The 25,934-nt window shown below is 64.1% G+C and overlaps 1 protein-coding gene across 1 annotated transcript; it reads left to right on the top strand.

The window, feature by feature from the left end:
* Nucleotides 1-25,108, top strand: LOC138101617 (serine/threonine-protein phosphatase 2A 65 kDa regulatory subunit A alpha isoform). Its single transcript, XM_068999385.1, has 15 exons — nt 1-130; nt 1,029-1,119; nt 1,325-1,425; nt 4,795-5,027; nt 7,746-7,893; nt 8,559-8,714; nt 9,811-9,925; nt 11,457-11,527; nt 13,007-13,141; nt 15,182-15,355; nt 18,615-18,675; nt 20,150-20,304; nt 22,596-22,738; nt 24,442-24,533; nt 25,030-25,108. The coding sequence occupies exons 1-15, from the start codon at nt 53-55 to the stop codon at nt 25,044-25,046; spliced, it is 1,770 nt and encodes a 589-aa protein (XP_068855486.1). The 5' UTR covers nt 1-52; the 3' UTR covers nt 25,047-25,108.
* The last annotated feature ends 826 nt before the right edge of the window (nt 25,109-25,934 follow it).

Raw genomic sequence — 25,934 nt, 5'->3', positions numbered from 1 at the left:
CGGCCCCGTACGGCCCCTCAGAGCCGGGGCGGCGGCGGCGGCGGCGGCGAAGATGGCGGCGGCGGACGGCGACGATTCGCTTTACCCCATCGCGGTCCTCATCGACGAGCTCCGTAACGAGGACGTGCAGGTACCGCTCTCGGGGCCTCGCCGCGATCCCCCCGGGCCCCGCTCGCGATCCCCGGGGAGCCTCCGCGGCCTCGGGGTGGGGGGGGGGGGGAACCCGGCCGCCATCGCGCCCTCGCCGCGGCGCCGCTTCTGGCGGCCAGCATGAGACGGCCGCTCTGATTGGCGGAGGCGGCCTGCCCCCCTCAGGCGCCGGCTAATGGGAAGCGGCGTTACTTCTGTGGGGGACGATCTCGTCGCCGGGGCGGTTGGGGTGAAAGGCGCGCTCCTATTGGCTGGCGGCCGCCTTGTGTTTTGTTAGGCGCGTTCTGATTGGTCCGCAGCGCGCCGGTTGGGGGGGGGGGGAGAGGAGGAGAATCCACCCCGCCCTCTTGCAGCGCCCCCTAGCGGCGGGGCAGCGCGGCCGTTCCCCCCGCCCCCTCGCCTCGCTGCGGCCAATGGCAGCACGAGCCCGAGGCGGCGCCGCCCGCCATTGGCTGCCGCCCGCTGCGGGCGGGACTGCGCCGAGCCAATCGGGAGGCTCCTCTCTGCCGCGGCGCTGCTGCGGAGCCGTGAGACGGCGCTCCTGATTGGCTGCGTCGCGCCGGGGGCGGGGCTTCCCTCGTGAGGGGGCTTCCGTTGCCCCTTGGCCGGCTTTGGTTGCCCCCGGGAGGGCTCGGTTCTCCCCCCGGGGGGAGGGGCTTTAGTTGCCCCTGCAGGGGTTTAGTTGCCGTGGGCAAGCTCAGCTCACCCTCACGAGGCCCAAGCAGCCGTTTTTGCCCCCTCCGAGGTGGAATTCCCGCCCAAAACGGGAGCTACCCCACCCCCCCCCTCCCCCCCCACAAAGCACCCTTTCGAGCGGGGAATTCCCGAGGTTTTTTTTCCCCAGATTTTCCCATTTTTTTCCCGTTTTTCCGCGGCAGCTGCGGCTCAACAGCATCAAGAAGCTCTCGACCATCGCGCTGGCGCTGGGCGTGGAGCGGACCCGCAGCGAGCTCCTGCCTTTCCTCACCGGTACCGGGGCGAGGGTCCCCCAGGGCTGGGTTGGGCTGGGGAGGCCCTGGGGGGGGGGTCCCAAATTCCTCTCCTTCCCCCCCCCAAAATCAACCCCGAGCTCCGATTGGCGGGGGAGTGGGCGGGGCTTGGGGGCGGTGGGCGGGGCCTGGGGGTGATTGGCAGGTGCTGGAGGTGACGGGGGTGTCACCGGCGCTGTCCCCAGACACGATCTACGATGAGGACGAGGTGCTGCTGGCGCTGGCCGAGCAGCTCGGCACCTTCACCGCCCTCGTCGGGGGCCCCGAGTTCGTGCACTGCCTGCTGGTAGGTGAAAAACCTGCTTGGGACCCCGAAAAGCCCACCTGGGAACCCCAAAAACCTGCTTGGGACCCCGAAAAACCCACCTGGGAACCCCAAAAACCCACCTGGGAACCCCAAAAACCTGCTTAGAAACCCAAAAACCTGTTTGGGACCCTCAAAATCAGATGTGGGAACCCCAAAAACCCCACTGGGACCCAAAAATTGCACCTGGAAACCCCAAAAACCTGCTTGGGACCCTGAAAATCGGACCTGGGAACCCCAAAAACCTGCTTGGGACCCCGAAAAACCCACCTGGGAACCCCAAAAACCTGCTTGGGACCCCGAAAAACCCACCTGGGAACCCCAAAAACCTGCTTGGGACCCTAAAAATCAGATGTGGGAACCCCAAAAACCCCACTGGGACCCAAAAATTGCACCTGGAAACCCCAAAAACCTGCTTGGGACCCCCAAAAACCCACCTGGGAACCCCAAAAACCTGCTTGGGACCCCGAAAAACCCACCTGGGAACCCCAAAAACCTGCTTGGGACCCCCAAAATCGCACATGGGAACCCCAAAAACCTGCTTGGAAACCCAAAAACTTGTTTGGGACCCTAAAAATCAGACCTGGGAGCCCCAAAAACCTGCCTGGGAACCCAAAAACCTGCTTGGGACCCCGAAAAACCCACCTGGGAACCCCAAAAACCCACATGGGACCCCGAAAACATTCTTGGGACCCTCAAAATCGGACCTGGGACCCCAAAAAACCCACCTGGGAACTCCAAAAACCTGCTTGGGACCCTAAAAATCAGATGTGGGAACCCCAAAAACCCACTGGGACCCAAAAATTGCACCTGGAAACCCCAAAAACCTGCTTGGGACCCTGAAAATCGGACCTGGGAACCCCAAAAACCTGTTTGGGACCCCAAAAAACCCACCTGGGAACCCCAAAAACCTGCTTGGGACCCCCAAAATCGCACATGGGAACCCCAAAAACCCCACTGGGACCCAAAAATTGCACCTGGAAACCCCAAAAACCTGCTTGGGACCCTGAAAATCGGACCTGGGAACCCCAAAAACCTGCTTGGGACCCCGAAAAACCCACCTGGGAACCCCAAAAACCTGCTTGGGACCCCCAAAATCGCACATGGGAACCCCAAAAACCTGCTTGGGACCCCCAAAATCGCACATGGGAACCCCAAAAACCTGCTTGGAAACCCAAAAACTTGTTTGGGACCCTAAAAATCAGACCTGGGAACCCCAAAACCCTGCCTGGGAACCCAAAAACCTGCTTGGGACCCCGAAAAACCCACCTGGGAACCCCAAAAACCCACCTGGGAACCCCAAAAACCCACCTGGGACCCCAAAAACCTTCTTGGGACCCTGAAAATCACACCTGGGACCCCAAAAACCTGCTTGGGACCCTAAAAATCAGACCTGGGAAGCTGGGAACCCCAAAACCCACCTGGGAACCCCAAAAAGCCTCCCTGGGAACACGAAAATCACAGCTGGGAACCCAAAATCACAGCTGGGAGCCCAAAAAACCCACCTGGGACCCCAAAACCACACCTGGGAATCCTAAAATCACACCTGGGAGGGGCTAAACCCCACCTGGGGACCCCCAAAACCACACCTGGGACCCCCGAAATACACCTGGGGAGCCCCAAAACCACACCTGGGACCCCCCAAAACCACACCTGGGACCCCCCAGAACCCACCTGGGACCCCCAAACCATAATTAGGACCCCCGAAACCCCACCTGGGACCCCCAAAACCCACCTGGAGATCTCCAAACCCACCTGGGGACTCCCTAAATCCTACCTGGGAGGAGCTAAAACCCACCTGGGGACCCCCAAACCGCCCCTGGGACCCCAAAAACCACACCTGGGAACCTGAAATTCACACCTGGGGACCCCAAACCACACCTGGGGACCCCCAAACCCCACCTGGGGACCCCCAAACCCCACCTGGGATCCCCAAACCCCACCCGGGGACTCCCCAAAACCCACCTGGGATCCCCAAAAACCCACCTGGGACCCCAAAAACCACACCTGGGAACCCGAAATTCACACCTGGGATCCCCAAACCCACCTGGGATCCCCAAAACCCACCTGGGGACCCCACACCTGTCCCATTTCGCTCATACGTCCGTCCCTCTGTCCACCCCACATCCCTTTGTCCACCCCACGTCCATTTGTCCACCCCACATCCCTCTGTCCACCCCACGTCCCTCTGTCCACCCCGTGTCCATTTGTCCACCCCGTGTCCCTCTGTCCCCCCTCTGTCCCCCCTCTGTCCATGTGTCCACCCCACATTCCTCTGTCCACCCTGTGTCCCTCTGTCCCCCCGTGTCCCTCTGCCCACCCCACATCCATTTGTCCACCCCACATCCCTCTGCCCACCCCGTGTCCCTCTGCCCACCCCACATCCCTCTGTCCACCCCACATTCCTCTGTCCACCCCGTGTCCCTCTGTCCACCCCGTGTCCATTTGTCCACCCCACGTCCCCCTGCCCACCCCGTGTCCATTTGTCCACCCTGTGTCCCTATGTCCACCCTCTGTCCATGTGTCCACCCCACATTCCTCTGTCCATCCTGTGTCCCTCTGTCCACCCCACATCCCTCTGTCCACCCCGTGTCCCTCTGTCCACCCCACGTCCCTCTGTCCACCCCGTGTCCCTCTGCCCACCCCACATCCCCCTGCCCACCCCGTGTCCATTTGTCCATCCTGTGTCCCTCTGTCCACTCTCTGTCCATGTGCCCACCCCACGTCCCTCTGTCCACCCCGCGTCCTTCTGTCCACCCCACATCCCTCTGTCCACCCCACATCCCTGTGCCTACCCCGTGTCCATTTGTCCACCCCGTGTCCATTTGTCCACCTCACATCCCTCTGTCCACCCCACGTCCCTGTGCCCACCCTCTGTCCATGTGCCCACCCTGTGTCCATTTGTCCACCCCACGTCCCTCTGTCCACCCCACATCCCTCTGTCCACCCCGTGTCCCTCTGCCCACCCCGTGTCCATTTGTCCACCCCGTGTCCATTTGTCCACCCCACGTCCCTCTGTCCACCCCACATCCCTCTGTCCACCCCGTGTCCCTCTGTCCACCCCGTGTCCCTCTGCCCACCCCGTGTCCATTTGTCCACCCTACATCCCTCTGTCCACTCCACATCTCTGTCCACTTCGTGTCCATTTGTCCATCCCACATCCCTCTGTCCACCCCGTGTCCCTCTGTCCACCCCGTGTCCATTTGTCCACCCCGTGTCCATTTGTCCACCCCACATCCCCCTGTCTGCCCCACATCCCTCTGCCCACCCCACATCCCTCCGTCCCCCCCGCGTCCCTCTGCCCACCCCACGTCCCCCTGCCCACCCCGCGTCCGTTTGTCCGTCCCGCAGCCGCCGCTGGAGAGCCTGGCCACGGTGGAGGAGACGGTGGTGCGGGACAAGGCGGTGGAGTCTCTGCGGGCCGTGTCCCACGAGCACTCGCCGCCGGACCTCGAGGGCCACTTCGTGCCGCTGGTCAAGCGCCTGGCGGGCGGCGACTGGTTCACGTCGCGGACCTCGGCCTGCGGCCTCTTCAGCGTCTGCTACCCGCGCGTCTCCAGCCCCGTCAAGGCCGAGCTGCGCCAGTGAGTGACCGCGGGGTCAGCGCGGGGTCAGCGCGGGGTCCTCCACCCAACCGCGGGGTCCCCGACCCAACCTCGGGGTCCTTGACCCAACCATGGGGTCCCCAACCTCACCTTGATGTCCCCAACCCAACCTCGGGGTCCCCAACCCCACCTTGGTGTCCTCGACCCAACCTCGGGGTCCTTGACCCAACCTTGGGGTCCTCCACCCAACCGCGGGGTCCCCGACCCAACCTCAGGGTCCCCGACCCAACCGCGGGGTCCTTGACCCAACCTCGAGGTCCTTGACCCAACCGCGGGGTCTCCAACTCATCTCTGGTGTCCTCCACCCAACCTTGGTGTCCTTGACCCAATCTTGGGGTCCCTGACCCAACCTTGGGGTCCTCCACCCAACCGCGGAGTCCCCAACCCCACCTTGGAGTTCTTCACTCAACTTTGGTGTCCTTGATCCAACCTCGAGGTTCTCCACCCAACCTCAGGGTCTCCAACTCATCTCTGGTGTCCTCCACCCAACCTTGGTGTCCTTGACCCAACCTCAGGGTCCTCCACCCAACCACGGGGTCCTCCACCCAACCTCGGGGTCCTTGACCCAACCATGGGGTCCCCAACCTCACCTTGATGTCCCCAACCCAACCTCGGGGTCCCCAACCCCACCTTGGTGTCCTCGACCCAACCTCGGGGTCCTTGACCCAACCTTGGGGTCCTCCACCCAACCTTGGTGTCCTTGACCCAACCTCAAGGTCCTTGACCCAACCTTGGGGTTCTTCACCCAACCTTGGGGTTCTTCACCCAACTTTGGTGTCCTTGACCCAACCTCGAGGTCCTCCACCCAACCTCAGGGTCTCCAACTCATCTCTGGTGTCCTCCACCCAACCTTGGTGTACTTGACCCAACCTCAGGGTCCTCCACCCAACCACGGGGTCCTCCACCCAACCTTGGGGTCCTTGACCCAACCATGGGGTCCCCAACCTCACCTTGATGTCCCCAACCCAACCTTGGGGTCCCCAACCCCACCTTGGGGTCCTTGACCCAACCTCGGGGTCCTTGACCCAACCTTGGGGTCCTCCACCCAACCTTGGTGTCCTTGACCCAACCTCAAGGTGCTTGACCCAACCTCGGGGTCCTCCACCCAACCGCGGGGTCCTTGACCCAACCTTGGGGTCCCCAACCTCAACTTGATGTCCCCAACCCAACCTCGGGGTCCCCAACCCCACCTTGGGGTCCTTGACCCAACCTTGGTGTCCCCAACCCAACCTTGGGGTCCTTGACCCAACCTTGGTGTCCTTGACCCAACCGCGGGGTCCTCCACCCAACCTCAGTCCTCGACCCAACCTCGGGGTTCTTCACCCAACCTTGGGGTCCCTGATCCAACCTCGGGGTCTCCAACTCATCTCTGGTGTCCTCCACCCAACTTGATGTCCTCCACCCAACCTCAGGGTCCTCCACCCAACCTCAGGGTCCTTGACCCAACCGCGGGGTCCCCAACCCAACCTTGGGGTTCTTGACCCAACCTTGGTGTCCTTGACCCAACCTCGAGGTCCTCCACCCAACCTCAGGGTCTCCAACTCATCTCTGGTGTCCTCTACCCAACCTTGGTGTCCTTGACCCAACCTCAGGGTGCTTGACCCAACCTTGGGGTCCTCCACCCAACCTTGGGGTCCTCCACCCAACCGCGGGGTCCTCCACCCAACCGCGGGGTCCTCCACCCAACCGCAGGGTCCCCAACCCAACCTTGGGGTTCTTCACCCAACCTTGGTGTCCTTGACCCAACCTTGGTGTCCTTGACCCACCCTCGGGGTCCTCCACCCAACCACGGGGTCCTTGACCCAACCTTGGGGTCCCCAACCTCACCTTGATGTCCCCAACCCAACCTCGGGGTCCCCAACCGAACTTTGGGGTTCTTAACCCAACTTTGGTGTCCTTGACCCAACCTTGGTGTCCCTGATCCAGCCTCGGGGTCTCCAACTCATCTCTGGTGTTCTCCACCCAACCTTGGGGTCCTCCACCCAACCTTGATGTCCCCAACCCAACCTTGGTGTCCCCAACCCCGTTTTGGAGTCCCCAAACCCACCTTGAAGTCCCCGACCCCATCTTGGTGTCCCTGACCCAATTTTGGTGTCTCCAACCCCAATTTTGGTGTCCCAGCCCCACCTTGGAGTCCCCAACCCCACCTTGGAGTCCCCAACCCAACCTTGGTGTCCCCAACCCCGTTTTGGAGTCCCCAACCCCATTTTGGAGGCCCCAACCCCACCTTGGGGTCCCCAACCCCATCTTGGTGTCCCTGACCCAATTTTGGTGTCCCCAACCCCAATTTTGGTGTCCCCAACCCCAATTTTGGTGTCTCCATCCCCAATTTTGGTGTCTCCAACCCCATCTTGGTGTCCATGACCCAATTTTGGTGTCCCCAACCCCAATTTTGGTGTCCCCAACCCTGTTTTGATGTCCCCAACCCCAATTTTGGTGTCTCCAACCCCAATTTTGGTGTCCCCAACCCCATTTTGGAGTCCCCAATCCCAATTTTGATGTCCCCAACCCCTTCTTGATGTCCCCAACCCCAATTTTGATGTCCCCAACCCCTTCTTGATGTCCCCAACCCCTCCTTGGTGTCCCCAACCCCCTCCAGCTCCCCGCCGGCTCCTCCCCTCACCCCCATGACCCCTGGGTGGCCGGGTGGCCGGGTGGCCCGGTGGCCCAGGTCCCTCACCGGGGCGGTGGCCGCAGGTACTTCCGGAACCTGTGCTCGGACGACACGCCCATGGTGCGCCGCGCCGCCGCCTCCAAGCTGGGCGAGTTCGCCAAGGTGCTGGAGCTGGAGCACGTCAAGAGCGAGATCATCCCCATGTTCTCCAACCTGGCCTCCGACGAGCAGGTGCGGGCACCTGGGGGGCACCTGGGGGGCACCTGGGGGTACCTGGCGGGCATCTCAGCACATCTGGGGGGTACCTGGGAGCACCTGGGGGCACCTGGGGGGTATCTCAGCACACCTGGGGGGCACCTGGGGGTACCTGGAGAGCATCTCAGCACACCTGGGGCACCTGGGGGGCACCTGGGCACACCTGTGGGCACACCTGGGCACTCACCTGGGGGCACACCTGGGGCACACCTAGGGGCACACCTGTGGGCACACCTGGGGCACACCTGAGGGCACACCTGGGGCACACCTGAGGCACACCTGAGGGCACACCTGAGGGCACCCCGGGGCTGACGTGGGAGCACACCTGGGCACACCTGGGGCTCACCTGTGGGCACACCTGAGGGCACACCTGGGGGCACACCTGAGGGCACACCTGGGGCACACCTGGGGCACACCTGAGGGCACACCTGGGGCTCACCTGGTGCTCACCTGGGGCACAGCTGGGGCTCACCTGGTGCTCACCTGGGGCTCACCTGGGGCACACCTGGGGCACACCTGTGGGCACACCTGGGGCTCACTTGGTGCTCACCTGAGGGCACACCTGGGGCACACCTGGGGCACACCTGGGGCACACCTGGGGCTCACCTGTGGGCACCCCCGGCGCTGGCGCGGCCCCGCAGGACTCGGTGCGGCTGCTGGCGGTCGAGGCGTGCGTGAGCATCGCGCAGCTGCTGCCGCAGGAGGAGCTCGAGGGGCTGGTGATGCCCACGCTGCGCCAGGCGGCCGAGGACAAGTCCTGGCGCGTGCGCTACATGGTGGCCGACAAGTTCACCGAGGTGGGCACGCACCTGGGGGCACCTGGGGGGGCACCTGGGGGCACCTGAGCACCTCTGGGGGCAGCTGGGGAGGGGTCTGGGGGCACCTGGGGGGAGCTGGGGGCACCTGGGGGCACCTGGGCACCCCTGGGGGCAGCTGGGGAGGGGTCTGGGGGCACCTGGGGGGAGCTGGGGGGGAGCTGGGGGCACCTGGGGGGAGCTGGGGGGGAGCTGGGGGCACCTGGGGGGGTACCTGGGGGGAGCTGGGGGCACCTGGGAGGGAGCTGGCGGCACCTGGGGGAACCTGGGCACCCCTGGGGGCACCTGGGGAGGGGTCTGGGGGCACCTGGGGGGAGCTGGGGGCACCTGGGGAGGGGTCTGGGGACACCTGGGGGCACCTGGGGAGGGGTCTGGGGACAGCTGGGGGCACCTGGGCACCTCTGGGGGCACCCGGGGAGGGGTCTGGGGACAGCTGGGGGCACCTGGGGACACCTGGGAGCACCTGGGGACACCTGGGGGCACCTGGGACACACTTGGGGGCACCTGGGCACCCCTGGGGGCACCTGGGCACACCCAGGGAGACCTCGGGGCACACCTGGAGTCACACCTGGACACATCTGTTGGCACACCTGTGGGCACACCTGGGGGCACTTCTGTGTGCACACCTGGCACACCTGGGCACGTCTGGGGGTACCTGGGCACCCCTGTGTGCACACCTGGGTAGCTCTAGGGGTACCTGGGCACCCTTGTGGGCACACCTGGGCACTTCTGGGGGTACTTGGGCACCCCTGTGTGCACACCTGGGCAGCTCTGGGGGTACCTGGGCACCCTTGTGGGCACACCTGGCACACCTGGGGGTACCTGGGCACCCCTGTGTGCACACCTGGACAGCTCTGGGGGTACCTGGGCACCCCTGTGCGCACACCTGGCACACCTGTGTGCACACCTGGCACCCCTGTGTGCACACCTGGCACACCTGGGGGTACCTGGGCACCCCTGTGTGCACACCTGGGGACACCTGTGTGCACACCTGGCACACCTGGCACACCTGGGGGTACCTGGGCACCCCTGTGCGCACACCTGGCACACCTGGCACACCGCCCGCCGTGCCCCGCAGCTGCAGCGCGCCGTGGGCCCCGAGATCACCAAGACCGACCTGGTGGGCGCCTTCCAGAGCCTCATGAAGGACTGCGAGGCCGAGGTCCGGGCGGCCGCCTCGCACAAGGTCAAAGGTCAGCGGCGGCCACCCCCGCGCCGGCCCCGCTGGCCACAGCCCCCCCCTCCGTGTCCCCAACCCCCCCCGTGGCCACAACCCCCCCCCAGTGGCCACAGCCCCCCCCAAATGTCCCCAAACCCCCCCGGTGGCCACAGCCCCCCCTCCGTGTCCCCAACCCCCCCCGTGGCCACAACCCCCCCCCCGCTGGCCACAGCCCCCCCCTCCGTGTCCCCAACCCCCCCCAGTGGCCACAGCCCCCCCCAAATGTCCCCAACCCCCCCCAGTGGCCACAGCCCCCCCCCCTCCGTGTCCCCAACCCCCCCCGTGGCCACAGCCCCCCCCCTCCGTGTCCCCAACCCCCCCCGCTGGCCACAACCCCCCCTTTGATGGCCACAGCCCCCCCCTCTGTGTCCCCAACCCCCCCCAGTGGCCACAGCCCCCCCCTCCGTGTCCCCAACCCCCCCCAGTGGCCACAGCCCCCCCCTCCGTGTCCCCAACCCCCCCCGCTGGCCACAACCCCCCCTTTGATGGCCACAGCCCCCCCCTCTGTGTCCCCAACCCCCCCCAGTGGCCACAGCCCCCCCCTCCGTGTCCCCAACCCCCCCCAGTGGCCACAGCCCCCCCCTCCGTGTCCCCCACCCCCCCCCAGGATGTCCCCAACCCCCCCCCTCCATGTCCCCAACCCCCCCCGCTGGCCACAACCCCCCCTTGATGTCCCCAACCCCCCTTGGTGGCCACAGCCCCCCCTTGATGTCCCCAACCCCCCTTGGTGGCCACAGCCCCCCCCCCCCGTGTCCCCAAACCCCCACGGTGGCCACAACCCCCCCTTTGATGTCCCCAACCCCCCCCAGGATGTCCCCAACCCCCCCCCTCCGTGTCCCCCACCCCCCCCGTGGCCACAACCCCCCCCTTTGATGTCCCCACCCCCCCCTCCATGTCCCCCACCCCCCCCAGTGTCCCCAACTCCCCCTTTGATGTCCCCAACCCCCCCCTTCATGTCCCCAAACCCCCCTGCTGGCCACAACCCCCCCCCTCCATGTCCCCAACCCCCCCCAAATGTCCCCAACCCCCCCCTTTTGATGTCCCCAACCCCCCCTCCATGTCCCCAACCCTCCCCTTTGATGTCCCCAACCCCCCCCAATGTCCCCTTTGATGTCCCCAACCCCCCCCTCCATGTCCCCAACCCCCCCCAAATGTCCCCAACCCCCCCCTTTGATGTCCCCAACCCCCCCTCCATGTCCCCAAGCCCCCCTCAGTGTCCCCGACCCCCCCCAAATGTCCCCAAACCCCCCCAAATGTCCCCAACCCCCCCCCCAGTGTCCCCAAGCCCCCCTGACATCCCCAAACCCCCCCTTGATATCCCCAACCCCCCCAATGTCCCCCATCCCCCCCCAACGTCCCCTCCCCCCCAACGTCCCCTCCCCCCCGTGCTGTCCCCTCCCCCCCAACGTCCCCTCCCCCCCTTTGATGTCCCCTCCCCCCCCCAGTGTCCCCTCCCCCCCCCGTGCCGTCCCCTCCCCCCTCTGACGCCCCCCCGCCGTCCCCAGAGTTCTGTGAGAATCTCTCCCCCGACTGCCGCGAGGCCGTGATCATGGGCCAGATCCTGCCCTGCATCAAGGTGAGCGCCGGGCACACCTGGGGGCACACCTGGGGATGGCTGGGGATACACCTGGGCACACCTGGGCACACCTGGGGGCACCTGGGGACAGCTGGGGGCACCTGGGCACACCTGGGGGCACCTGGGCGCACCTGGGGGGCACCTGGGGGCAGCTGGGACACACCTGGGGCACACCTGGGCGCACCTGGGCACACCTGGGGACACCTGGGGCACACCTGGGGGCACCTGGGGACAGCTGGGGGTACCTGGGGGCACCTGGGGATGGCTGGGAGGCACCTGGGGATGGCTGGGGATACACCTGGGGGCACCTGGGGATACACCTGGGCACACATGGGGGCACCTGGGCACACCTGTGGGCACCTGGGCACACCTGGGGATGGCTGGGGACACACCTGGGGCACACCTGGGCCACCTTGGGGCTGCCTTGGGGACACCTGGGACACACCTGGGGACACCAAAGGGAGCCGGGCCACCGTGGGAACACCTTGGGGCCATCTGGGGGTACCTGGGACACATCTGGGGACACACCTGGGACACACCTGGGCCACCTTGGGGCTACCTTGGGGTACCTGGGGACACCTGGGGAAACACCTGGGGATGGCCGGGGACACCTGGGGACACGCCTGGGCCACCTTAGGGCTATCTTGGGGTACCTGGGGACACCTGGGGACACACCTGGGACACACCTGGGCCACCTTGGGGCCACCTTGGGGCTACCTTGGGGTATCTGGGGACACCTGGGGACACACCTGGGCCACCTTGGGGCTACCTTGGGGTACCTGGGGACACCTGGGGACGTACCTGGGACACACCTGGGCCACCTTGGGGCCACCTTGGGGCTACCTTGGGGTATCTGGGGACACCTGGGGACACACCTGGGCCACCTTGGGGCTACCTTGGGGTACTTGGGGACACCTGGGGACGTACCTGGGACACACCTGGGCCACCTTGGGGCTACTTTGGGGCTGCCTTGGGGTACCTGGGGACATCTGGGCATGGCTGGGGACACACCTGGGAGACACCAAAGGGAGCCGGGCCACCCCCGGGACACACCTGGGCCACCTCGGGGCCACCTTGGGGTACCTGGGGCCACGTGGGGATGGCTGGGGACACACCTGGGACACACCTGGGCCACCTCGGGGCCACCTTGGGGTATTTGGGGCCACGTGGGACACACCTGGGCCACCTTGGGGCTACCTTGGGGTACCTGGGGACACTTGGGGACACACCTGGGCCACCTCGGGGCCACCTCGGGGCCACCTTGGGGCCACCTTGGGGCCACCTTGGGGTACCTGGGGACACCTGGGACACACCTGGGGATGGCTGGGGACACCTGGGGACACACCTGGGCCACCTTGGGGCTACCTTGGGGTACCTGGGGACACCTGGGGACACACCTGGGCCACCTCGGGGCCACCTTGGGGTAGGCGGGGCCAGGCGGGAGGCGCAGGTGCCCCCCCAGCCGCGTACCTGTGGCAGGAGCTGGTGTCGGACGCCAACCAGCACGTGAAGTCGGCGCTGGCATCGGTGATCATGGGGCTGTCGCCCATCCTGGGCAAGGACAACACCGTGGAGCACCTGCTGCCCCTGTTCCTGGCACAGCTCAAGGACGAGGTGACGCACCTGGGCACACCTGGGCACACCTGGGCACACCTGGGCACACACCTGGGCACACCTGGGCACACCTGGGCACACCTGGGGACACACCTGGGCACACACCTGGGCACACCTGGGCACACACCTGGGCACAGCCAGGGACACACCTGGGCACACACCTGGGGGGGACAGAGTTGCTGCCCCTGTTCCTGGCACAGCTCAAGGACGAGGTGACGCACCTGGGCACACCTGGGCACACACCTGGGCACACCTGGGCACACACCTGGGGGGGACACAGCTGCTGCCCCTGTTCCTGGCACAGCTCAAGGACGAGGTGACGCACCTGGGCACACACCTGGGCACACACCTGGGCACACACCTGGGCACACACCTGAGGGGGGACAGAGCTGCTGCCCCTGTTCCTGGCACAGCTCAAGGACGAGGTGACGCACCTGGGCACACACCTGGGTACAGCCAGGCACGCACCTGGGCACACCTGGGGGGGACACAGCTGCTGCCCCTGTTCCTGGCACAGCTCAAGGACGAGGTGACGCACCTGGGCACACCTGGGCACACCTGGGCACACACCTGGGCACACACCTGGGGGGGACACAGCTGCTGCCCCTGTTCCTGGCACAGCTCAAGGACGAGGTGATGCAGCTGGGCACACACCTGGGCACACACCTGGGCACACACCTGGGCACACCTGGGCACAGCCAGGGACACACCTGGGCACACACCTGGGGGGGACACAGCTGCTGCCCCTGTTCCTGGCACAGCTCAAGGACGAGGTGACGCACCTGGGCACACCTGGGCGCACCTGGGCACACCTGGGCACACCTGGGCACACACCTGGGCACACACCTGGGGGGACACAGCTGCTGCCCCTGTTCCTGGCACAGCTCAAGGACGAGGTGACGCACCTGGGCACACACCTGGGCACACACCTGGGCACACCTGGGCACACACCTGGGGGGGACACAGCTGCTGCCCCTGTTCCTGGCACAGCTCAAGGACGAGGTGATGCAGCTGGGCACACACCTGGGCACACCTGGGGACACCTGGGCACACACCTGGGCACACCTGGGCACACACCTGGGCACAGCTGCCAGCTCCTCCCAGTCCCTCCCAGTTCATCCCAGTCCCTCCCAGTGCCTCTGAGTTCATCCCAGTCCATCCCAGTTCATCCCAGTCCTTCTCAGTCTCTCCCAGTCCCTTCTAGTTCATCTCAGTTTCTTCCAGTTCATCCCAATCCCTCCCAGTTCATCCCAGTCTGTCCCAGTTCCTTTTCAGCAGCCCCCAGCTCCTTCCTAATCCCTCCCAGCACCCTCATGCAAGGCACAAACCCCTCCCAGTCCCTCCCAGTCCCTCCCAGTCCCTCCCAGTCCCTCCCAGTATCTTCATACAAGACTTTGGGTCTTTCCCAGTCTCTCCCAGTTCATCCCAATCCCTCCCAGCACCCTCATGCAAGGCCGCGAGCCCTTCCCAGTTCTTCTCAGTGTTTCCCAGTCCCTCCCAGTTCATCCCAGTCCCTCCCAGTCTTTCCCAGCACTCTCATGCAAGGCCACGAGCCCTTCCCAGTCCCTCCCAGTCCCTCCCAGTATCTTCATACAAAGCCTTAGGTCTCTCCCAGTCCCTCCCAATCATTCCCAGTCCTTCCTAGTCCCTTCCAGTATCTTCACACAAGGCTTTAGGTCCCTCCCAGTCCCTCCCAGTCCTTCCCAGTCCCTCCCAGTCTCTCCCAGCACTCTCATGCAAGGCCACGAGCCCTTCCCAGTCCCTCCCAGTCCCTCCCAGTCCCTCCCAGTCCCTCCCAGTATCTTCATACAAGGCTTTAGGTCTCTCCCAGTCCCTCCCAGTCCCTCCCAGTCCTTCCCAGTCCCTCCCAGTATCTTCATATGAGCATTTACGTCCCCCCCAGTCCCTCCCAACACCCCCACGCAAGGCCCCAAACCCCTTCCCAGTCCCTCCCAGTCCCCTCCCAATCCCTCCCCTCACCCCCACGCGAGCCTTCGGCGGGCTCCCGGCGCCTCCCAGTAAGTCCCAGTCGCCTCCCAGTGCCCCGAGGTGCGGCTGAACATCATCTCGAACCTGGACTGCGTCAACGAGGTCATCGGCATCCGGCAGCTCTCGCAGTCGCTGCTGCCGGCCATCGTCGAGCTGGCCGAGGATGCCAAGTGGCGCGTGCGGCTGGCCATCATCGAGTACATGCCGCTGCTGGCCGGCCAGCTGGTGAGCACTGGGAGGCACTGGGAGGCACTGGGAACCACTGGGAGGGACTGGGAGAGGGTTAAAGCAGTGTACAGAGGTACTGGGATATACTGGGATAGACTGGGAGGGGCTGTGGTGTGTCCAGCTGGCCATCATCGAGTACATGCCGCTGCTGGCCGGCCAGCTGGTGAGCACTGGGAGGGACTGGGAGGGACTGGGAACCGCTGGGAGGGGGTTAGAGCAGTGTATGGGGGCACTGGGATATACTGGGTTATACTGGGAGGGGCTGTGGTGTGTCCAGCTGGCCATCATCGAGTACATGCCGCTGCTGGCCGGCCAGCTGGTGAGCACTGGGAGGGACTGGGAGGGACTGGGAACCGCTGGGAGGCACTGGGAACCGCTGGGAGGCGGTTATAGCAGTGTATGGGGGCACTGGGATATACTGGGATAGACTGGGAGGGGCTGTGGTGTGTCCAGCTGGCCATCATCGAGTACATGCCGCTGCTGGCCGGCCAGCTGGTGAGCACTGGGATATACTGGGAGGGACTGGGAACCGCTGGGAGGGGGTTAGAGCAGTGTATGGGGGCACTGGGATATACTGGGTTATACTGGGAGGGGCTGTGGTGTGTCCAGCTGGCCATCATCGAGTACATGCCGCTGCTGGCCGGCCAGCTGGTGAGCACTGGGAGGGACTGGGAGGGACTGGGAACCACTGGGAGGCACTGGGAACCGCTGGGAGGCGGTTATAGCAGTGTATGGGGGCACTGGGATATACTGGGATAGACTGGGAGGGGCTGTGGTGTGTCCAGCTGGCCATCATCGAGTACATGCCGCTGCTGGCCGGCCAGCTGGTACGGACTGGGAGGGACTGGGAGGGACTGGGAACCGCTGGGAGGCACTGGGAACCACTGGGAGGGGGTTATAGCAGTGTATGGGGGCACTGGGATATACTGGGATAGACTGGGAGGGGCTGTGGTGTGTCCAGCTGGCCATCATCGAGTACATGCCGCTGCTGGCCGGCCAGCTGGTGAGCACTGGGAGGCACTGGGAGGGACTGGGAGGCACTGGGAACCGCTGGGAGGAGGTTATAGCAGTGTATGGGGGCACTGGGATAGACTGGGATATACTGGGAGGGGGCTGTGGTGTGTCCAGCTGGCCATCATCGAGTACATGCCGCTGCTGGCCGGCCAGCTGGTGAGCACTGGGAGGCACTGGGAGGGACTGGGAGGCACTGGGAACCACTGGGAACCGCTGGGAGGCACTGGGAGGCGGTTATAGCAGTGTACAGAGGTACTGGGTTATACTGGGAGGGGCTGTGGTGTGTCCAGCTGGCCATCATCGAGTACATGCCGCTGCTGGCCGGCCAGCTGGTGAGCACTGGGAGGGACTGGGAGGCACTGGGAACCACTGGGAGGCACTGGGAACCGCTGGGAGGGGGTTATAGCAGTGTACAGAGGTACTGGGATATACTGGGAGGGGGCTGTGGTGTGTCCAGCTGGCCATCATCGAGTACATGCCGCTGCTGGCCGGCCAGCTGGTACGGACTGGGAGGGACTGGGAGGCACTGGGAACCAGTGGGAACCACTGGGAGGCACTGGGAGAGGGTTATAGCAGTGTACAGAGGTACTGGGTTATACTGGAAGGGCTGTGGTGTGTCCAGCTGGCCATCATCGAGTACATGCCGCTGCTGGCCGGCCAGCTGGTGAGCACTGGGAGGCACTGGGAGGGACTGGGAACCACTGGGAGGCACTGGGAACCGCTGGGAGGCGGTTATAGCAGTGTACAGAGGTACTGGGATATACTGGGATGGACTGGGAGGGGGCTGTGGTGTGTCCAGCTGGCCATCATCGAGTACATGCCGCTGCTGGCCGGCCAGCTGGTGAGCACTGGGATGGACTGGGAACCACTGGGAGGCACTGGGAGGCACTGGGAGGGGGTTAGAGCAGTGTATGGGGGCACTGGGATATACTGGGATAGACTGGGAGGGGCTGTGGTGTGTCCAGCTGGCCATCATCGAGTACATGCCGCTGCTGGCCGGCCAGCTGGTGAGCACTGGGAGGCACTGGGAGGGCACTGGGAGGCACCAGGAGGGGGTTAGAGCAGTGTATGGGGGCACTGGGAGGGAACTGGGAGGCACTGGGAGGGCACTGGGAGGGGGTTATGGCAGTGTATGGGGGTACTGGGACACACTGGGAGGCACTGGGAACCACTGGGAGGGACTGGGAACTGCTGGGAGGCACTGGGAGGGGGTTAGAGCAGTGTATGGGGGCACTGGGATATACTGGGTTATACTGGGAGGGGGCTGTGGTGTGTCCAGCTGGCCATCATCGAGTACATGCCGCTGCTGGCCGGCCAGCTGGTGAGCACTGGGAGGCACTGGGAGGGACTGGGATGGACTGGGAACCACTGGGAACCGCTGGGAGGCACTGGGAGGGGGTTACAGTAGTGTATGGGGGTACTGGTCTGTACTGGGATATACTGGGATATATTGGGAAGGAACTGGGATATATTGGGAAGGCACTGGGAGGGAACTGGGAGGCACTGGGATATAGTGGGAGGGCACTGGGAGGGAACTGGGAGGCACTGGGATATACTGGGAGGGCACTGGGAGGGGGTTATGGCAGTGTATGGGGGTACTGGGAGACACTGGGATGTACTGGGATATAGTGGGAGGGCACTGGGAGGTGCTGGGAGGGGCTTAGAGTAGTGTATGGGGGTACTGGGAGGCACTGGGATATACTGGGAGGCACTGGGATATACTGGGAAGGAGTTATGGCAGTGTATGGGGGTACTGGGCCATACTGGGAGGGATTGGGATATACTGGGAGGCACTGGAAGGGACTGGGAGGGCACTGGTCTGTACTGGGATATACTGGGAGGGGGTTATGGCAGTGTATGTGGGCACTGGGCCATACTGGGAGGGACTGGGAGGGAACTGGGAGGCACTGGGAGGGAGTTACGGCAGTGTATGGGGGTACTGGGCCATACTGGGAGGCACTGGTCTGTACTGGGATATACTGGGAGGAGTTGTGTGGCGTCGCGTGGGTTCACTGGAGCGCACTGGTCTGTACTGGGAGGGCATCGGTTCATACTGGTCCGTACCGGTCCATACTGGTTTGTATTGGTTCGTTGTGCTCTGTGTGCGTCTGTACGGGTTTGTAGGGGTCCGTACTGGTTCCTACTGGTTCATACTGGTTTGTGCTGGTTTCTCCTGCTCTGCGTGCATCTGTACTGGTCCATACTGGTCTGTACTGGTCCATACTGGTTTCTCTCCCCACAGGGCGTGGAGTTCTTCGATGAGAAGCTGAACTCGCTCTGCATGGCCTGGCTGGTGGACCACGGTACTGGGAGCTACTGGGAGCTACTGGGAACCACTGGGAGGGCTACTGGGAGGGTTACTGGGAGCTACTGGTCTATACTGGTGTGTCCCTTGCTATGCCGTACAGCCCTGCCAGCAGTAACTGGTGCAAACTGGGAGCCGGGGGCGGGCGGTACTGGTCCGTACTGGTTTATACTGGTTTGTACTGTTCCGTACTGGTCCATCTTGGTCCGTATTGGTCTATACTGGTCCGTACTGGTGCATACTAGTTTATACTGGTCTGTACTGGTCCGTACTGCCCCGTACTGGTCCATACTGGTTTATATTGGTCCATACTGGTCTGTACCAATCCGTACTGATTTATACCATTTTATACCGGTTTATACTGGTCCGTACTGGACCATACTGGTCCGTACCGATCCGTACTGATTTATACTGGTTTATACTGGTTTATAGTGGTCCGTACTGGTCGGTACCGATCCGTACTGACTTATACTGGTTTATACCGGTTTATACTGGTCCATACTGGTCCGTATTGGTCCGTACTGCCCCGTACTGGTTCATACTGGTCCGTACTGATCCATACCGGTTTATACTGGTTTATCCCGGTTTATACTGGTCCGTACTGGTCCATACTGGTCGGTACCGATCCGTACTAATTTATACCGGTTTATACTGGTCCATACTGGTCCATACCGATCCGTACTGATTTATACCGGTTTATACTGGTCCGTACTGGTCCCTAGTGGTTTGTACCGATCCGTACTGATTTATACCGGTTTATACTGGTCCGTACTGGTCCCTAGTGGTTTGTACCGATCCGTACTGATTTATACCGGTTTATACTGGTTTATACCGGTTTATACTGGTCCGTACTGGTCCATACTGGTCCATCCTGGTCTGTACCGATCCGTACTGATTTATACCAGTTTATCCCGGTTTATACTGGTCCGTACTGGTCCATACTGGTCCCCGATCCGTACCGATTTATACTGGTTTATACTGGTTTATACCTGTTTATACTGGTCCGTACTGGTCCGTACCGATCCGTACCGATCCGTACCGATCCATACCGGTTTATCCCGGTTTATGCCGGTCCGTACTGGTCCATACTGGTCCGTACCGATCCGTACCGATCCATACCGGTTTATCCCGGTTTATGCCGGTCCGTACTGGTCCATACTGGTCCGTACCGATCCGTACCGATCCATACCGGTTTATCCCGGTTTATGCCGGTCCGTACTGGTCCATACTGGTCCGTACTGGTCCGTACCGATCCGTACCGATCCATACCGGTTTATCCCGGTTTATACTGGTCCGTACTGGTCCATACTGGTCCGTACTGCCCCGTACTGCCCTGTACTGGTCCGTACCGGTCCGTACCGATCCGTACCGATCCGTACCGGTTTATCCCGGTTTATCCCGGTTTATGCCGGTCCGTACTGGTCCATACTGGTCCGTACTGGTCCATACTGGTCCGTACTGGTTGCCCGCAGTGTACGCCATCCGCGAGGCCGCCACCAGTAACCTGCGCAAGCTGGTGGAGCGCTTCGGGCACACCTGGGCCCAGGGCACCATCGTGCCCAAGGTGCTGGCCATGGCCGCCGACCCCAACTACCTGCACCGCATGACCACGCTCTTCTGCATCAACGTGAGCGGGCTACTGGGGGGACTGGGAGGGCTACTGGGGCTACTGGGGCTACTGGGGGAACTGGGGGTACTGGGGGGATTGGGGGGACTGGGGGAACTGGGGGAACCACCGACCCCAACTGCCTGCACCGCATGACCACGCTCTTCTGCATCAACGTGAGCGGGCTACTGGGGGGACTGGGAGGGCTACTGGGGCTACTGGGGCTACTGGGGGAACTGGGGGTACTGGGGGGATTGGGGGGACTGGGGGAACTGGGGGAACCACCGACCCCAACTGCCTGCACCGCATGACCACGCTCTTCTGCATCAACGTGAGCGGGCTACTGGGGGGACTGGGAGGGCTACTGGGGCTACTGGGAGGGCTACTGGGGCTACTGGGGGGATTGGGACTACTGGGGGAACTGGGGTAACTGGGGGAACTGGGGGGACTGGGGTAACCACCGACCCCAACTACCTGCACCGCATGACCACGCTCTTCTGCATCAACGTGAGCGGGCTACTGGGGGGCTACTGGGGGGCTACTGGGGGGACTGGGAGGGCTACTGGGGCTACTGGAGTAACTGGGGGAACTGGGGGGACTGGGGGGACTGGGGTAACCACCGACCCCAACTGCCTGCACCGCATGACCACGCTCTTCTGCATCAACGTGAGTGGGGCTACTGGGGGGCTACTGGGGGGCTACTGGGGGGACTGGGAGGGCTACTGGGGGAACTGGGAGGGCTACTGGGGAAACTGGGGGTACTGGGGGGACTGGGGCTACTGGGGGAACTGGGGTAACCACCGACCCCAACTGCCTGCACCGCATGACCACGCTCTTCTGCATCAACGTGAGCGGGCTACTGGGGGGACTGGGAGGGCTACTGGGGGAACTGGGGGTACTGGGGGAGCTGGGGGTACTGGGGGTACTGGGGGAACTGGGGTAACCACCGGCCCCAACTACCTGCACCGCATGACCACGCTCTTCTGCATCAACGTGAGATGGGCTACTGGGGGGCTACTGGGGGGACTGGGAGGGCTACTGGGGCTACTGGGGGGATTGGGACTACTGGGGCTACTGGGGGAACTGGGGGGACTGGGGGGACTGGGGTAACCACTGACCCCAACTACCTGCACCGCATGACCACGCTCTTCTGCATCAACGTGAGCGGGGCTACTGGGGGGACTGGGAGGGCTACTGGGGCTACTGGGGGAACTGGGGCTACTGGGGGAACTGGGGTAACTGGGGGAACTGGGGGGACTGGGGTAACCACCGACCCCAGCTACCTGCACCGCATGACCACGCTCTTCTGCATCAACGTGAGATGGGCTACTGGGGGGCTACTGGGGGGACTGGGAGGGCTACTGGGGGCAACCAGCAGTGTCTGGGGACACCTGGACACACCTGGGCACACCTGGGCACACCTGGGGGGACACCTGGGCACACCCGGGCACACCTGGGGGGTACCTGGGCACACTCAGGCACACCTGGGCACACCTGGGGGGTACCTGGGCACACCTGGGCACACCTGGGGGGACACCTGGGCACTCCCGGGCACACCTGGGGGGTACCTGGGCACACCTGGGCACACCTGGGGGGACACCTGGGCACTCCCGGGCACACCTGGGGGGTACCTGGGCACACCTGGGGGTATCTGGACACACCTGGGGGGTACCTGGGGGGTACCCGGGCACACCTGGGGGGTACCCGGGCACACCTGGGGGTATCTGGACACACCTGGGGGGTACCTGGGGGGTACCCGGGCACACCTGGGGGTACCTGGGGGGTACCCGGGCACACCTGGGGGGTACCTGGGCACACCTGGGGGGTACCCGGGCACACCTGGGGGTACCTGGGCACACCTGGGGGGTACCCGGGCACACCTGGGGGTACCCGGGCACACCTGGGGGTATCTGGACACACCTGGGGGGTACCTGGGGGGTACCCGGGCACACCTGGGGGGTACCTGGACACACCTGGGGGGTACCCGGGCACACCTGGGGGGTACCCGGGCACACCTGGGGGTATCTGGACACACCTGGGGGGTACCTGGGGGGTACCCGGGCACACCTGGGGGGTACCCGGGCACACCTGGGGGGTACCTGGGGGGTACCCGGGCACACCTGGGGGGTACCCGGGCACACCTGGGGGTACCCGGGCACACCTGGGGGGTACCTGGGGGGTACCCGGGCACACCTGGGGGGTACCCGGGCACACCTGGGGGGTACCTGGGGGGTACCCGGGCACACCTGGGGGGTACCCGGGCACACCGGGGGGTACCCGGGCAGCCCCGGACCGGCCGCGTGCCCGCGCAGGTGCTGTCCGAGGTGTGTGGCCAGGAGGTGACCACCACGCAGATGCTGCCCACGGTGCTGCGCATGGCGGCCGACGCCGTGGCCAACGTCCGCTTCAACGTGGCCAAGTCGCTGCAGCGCATCGGGCCCATCCTGGACAGCGGGTACCTGCCGGGGCCGAACTGGCTTGTACTGGGTTGTACTGGGTTATACTGGTTTGGGCTGGTTTGGGCTGGTTTGTAATGGTTTGGGCTGGTTTGGGTTGGTTTGTAATGGTTTGGGCTGGTTTGGGCTGATTTGGGCTAGTTTGGGCTAGTTTGGGCGGGTTTGGACTGGTCTGGGCTGGTTTAGACTGGTTTGGGCTGGTTTATAATGGTTTATACTGGCTTATACTGGTTTGTAATGGTTTGGGCTGGTTTGGGCTGATTTGGGCTAGTTTGGGCGGGTTTGGACTGGTCTGGGCTGGTTTGGATTGGTTTGGGTTGGTTTGGGCTGGTTTATACTGGTTTGTAATGGTTTATACTGGTTTTTAATGGTTTATACTGGTTTATACTGGTTTATACTGGCTTGGGCTGGTTTTTAATGGTTTGGGCTGGTTTGTAATGGTTTGGGCTGGTTTGGGCTGATTCGGGCTAGTTTGGGTGGGTTTGGACTGGTCTGGGCTGGTTTAGACTGGTTTGGGTTGGTTTGCGCTGGTTTATATTGGTTTATACTGGTTTATACTGGTTTATACTCGTTTGGGCTGGTTTATAATAGTTTATAATGGTTTATACTGGTTTATAATGGTTTGGATTGGTTTGGGCTGGTTTAGACTGGTCTGGGTTGGTTTAGACTGGTTTGGGTTGGTTTAGACTGGTTTGGGCTGGTTTAGACTGGTTTATACTGGTTTATAATGGCTTAGACTGGTTTATACTGGTTTGGGCTGGTTTGTAATGGTTTGGGCTGATTTGGGCTAGTTTGGGCGGGTTTGGATTGGTTTGGGCTGGTTTATACTGGTTTATACTGGTTTATACTGGTTTATACTGGTTTATACTGGTTTGGCTTGGTTTAGAGTGGTTTGGGCTGGTTTATACTGGTTTGGACTGGTTTGGACTGGCACTGCTCCCCTTTGTGGCTGTGCTGGGGCGGTGCCTGGCCCTGTCACACACCTGGCCCTGGGTCACACCTGCATCACCTGTCCGTGTGTCCGTCCCCTGTCCGTGTGTCCTGCCCTGTCCGTGTGTCCCTCCCCTGTCCATGTGTCCGTCCCGTCCATGTGTCCCTCACCTGTCCGTGTGTCGTCACCTGTCCGTGTGTCCCTCCCCTGTCCGTGTGTCCGTCCCCTGTCCGTGTGTCCCTCACCTGTCTGTGTGTCCTCTCCTGTCCGTGTGTCCTCACCTGTCCGTGTGTCCTCACCTGTCTGTGTGTCCTCCCCTGTCCATGTGTCCTTACCTGTCTGTGTGTCCCTCCCCTGTCCGTGTGTCCCTCCCCTCTCCGTGTGTCCCTCCCCTCTCCGTGTGTCCCTCACCTGTCCCTCACCTGTCCGTGTGTCCCTCACCTGTCCGTGTGTCCCTCACCTGTCCGTGTGTCCCTCACCTGTCCGTGTGTCCTCCCCTGTCCGTGTGTCCCTCCCCTGTCCCTCACCTGTCCGTGTGTCCGTCCCCTGTCCCTCACCTCTCCGTGTGTCCCTCTCCTGTCCGTGTGTCCCTCCCCTGTCCGTGTGTCCCTCCCCTGTCCGTGTGTCCCTCCCCTGTCCCTCACCTGTCCGTGTGTCCGTCCCCTGTCCGTGTGTCCCTCACCTGTCCGTGTGTCCCTCCCCTGTCCGTGTGTCCCTCACCTGTCCGTGTGTCCCTCCCCTGTCCCTCCCCTGTCCGTGTGTCCGTCCCAGGACGCTGCAGACTGAGGTGAAGCCGGTGCTGGAGAAGTTGACGCAGGACCAGGACGTCGACGTCAAGTACTTCGCACAGGAGGCGCTGACAGGTGAGACGGGGGCACCTGGGGGGCACCTGGGGGCACCTGGGGGCACCTGGGGGCACCTGGAGGGACCTGGGGGGCACCTGGGGGTACCTGGGGGGACCTGGGGGGCACCTGGGGGGACCTGGGGGGACCTGGGGGGACCTGGGGGCACCTGGGGACAGCTGGGGGTACCTGGGGGGCACCTGGGGACACCTGGGGCACCTGGGGGGCACCTGGGGGTACCTGGGGGGGAATGGGGGGACCTGGGGGGACACCTGGGGGCACCTGGGAGACACTGGGGGTACCTGGGGGCACCTTGGGCAACCTGGGGGCACCTGAGGGGCACCTGGGGTCACCTGGGGATGGCTGGGGACATCTGGGGGCAGCTGGGACACACCTGGGGGGACACTGGGTGTACCTGGGGGGCACCTGGGGGGCACCTGAGGACACCTGGTGACCCCTCGGTGACCCCTCAGTGACCCCTCGGTGACCCCTCTGTCCCCCCCTCCCCCCCCCGCAGTGCTGGCGCTGGCCTGACCCCCCCGGAGCGCCCCGCATGTGACCGGAGCTGTGACCGCCCCTCCCCCCCATCCCCCTCCCCCCCCCACCCACGACGGTGTCACCCCTCCCCCCACACCCTCCCCCTCCCCCCGCCCCTCCCCCTTCCCACCCCGCTATTAATTAATTATCGATGATTTCGCCGTTAATAAAAACCACAAACGAGACCGCGGAGTTGTTTATTGGGGGGGGAGGGGAGGGAGGGGGAGGGGAAGCGGCAGCTCGGGTCACGTGATGCGAAACGCGCCCCTCCCCCCCCCCCTTTTTTTTAAAAAAAAAAAAAAAAATTTAGAAAACGCCGCCTGTCCCTTTAAATTTAGGCCCCGCCCCTCCTCCCGCGCACGCGCAGCGCGAGCCGCAGGCCCCGCCCCCTCCCGCGCCTGCGCGCGGCCCTCGGCGCCGGCCACGCCCCCTCCCCTCGGCCGCGCGCGCCGGGAGCGCGGAAAGGGCCCGGACCCCCCCCGGGAACCCCTCAGGGGCCTCAGGAACCCCCCAGGGAACCCCGCAGGGCATCGGGGACCCTCAGAGACCCCCCCGGGAGCCTCCGGGACCCCCTCAGGAGATCCGGGACCCTCCGGAACCCCCCGGGAGCCCCCGGTAACCTCCGGGAACCCCTCAGGGGCTGCGGGACCCCCCGGGACCCCCCTCAGGAGATCCGGGACCCTCCGGAACCCCCCGGGAGCCTCCGGGAACCCCCGGGAACCCCTCAGGAGGTCCGGGACCCCCGGGAACCCCCCGGGAGCCTCCGGGAACCGCTCAGGAGATCCGGGACCCCCTCAGGGGCTGCGGGACCCTCCGGGACCCTCCGGGAGCCCCTCAGGGGCTCGGGGATCCCCGGGAGTCTCCGGGAACCCCCTCAGGGGCTCG

This window comes from Aphelocoma coerulescens, unplaced genomic scaffold, assembly GCF_041296385.1.
Source record: "Aphelocoma coerulescens isolate FSJ_1873_10779 unplaced genomic scaffold, UR_Acoe_1.0 HiC_scaffold_363, whole genome shotgun sequence".
In the NCBI taxonomy this organism is placed as follows: Eukaryota; Metazoa; Chordata; class Aves; order Passeriformes; family Corvidae; genus Aphelocoma; species Aphelocoma coerulescens.
Note: the sequence above shows the minus strand (reverse complement) of the source record. Positions and strands in the feature narration are given on the sequence as shown.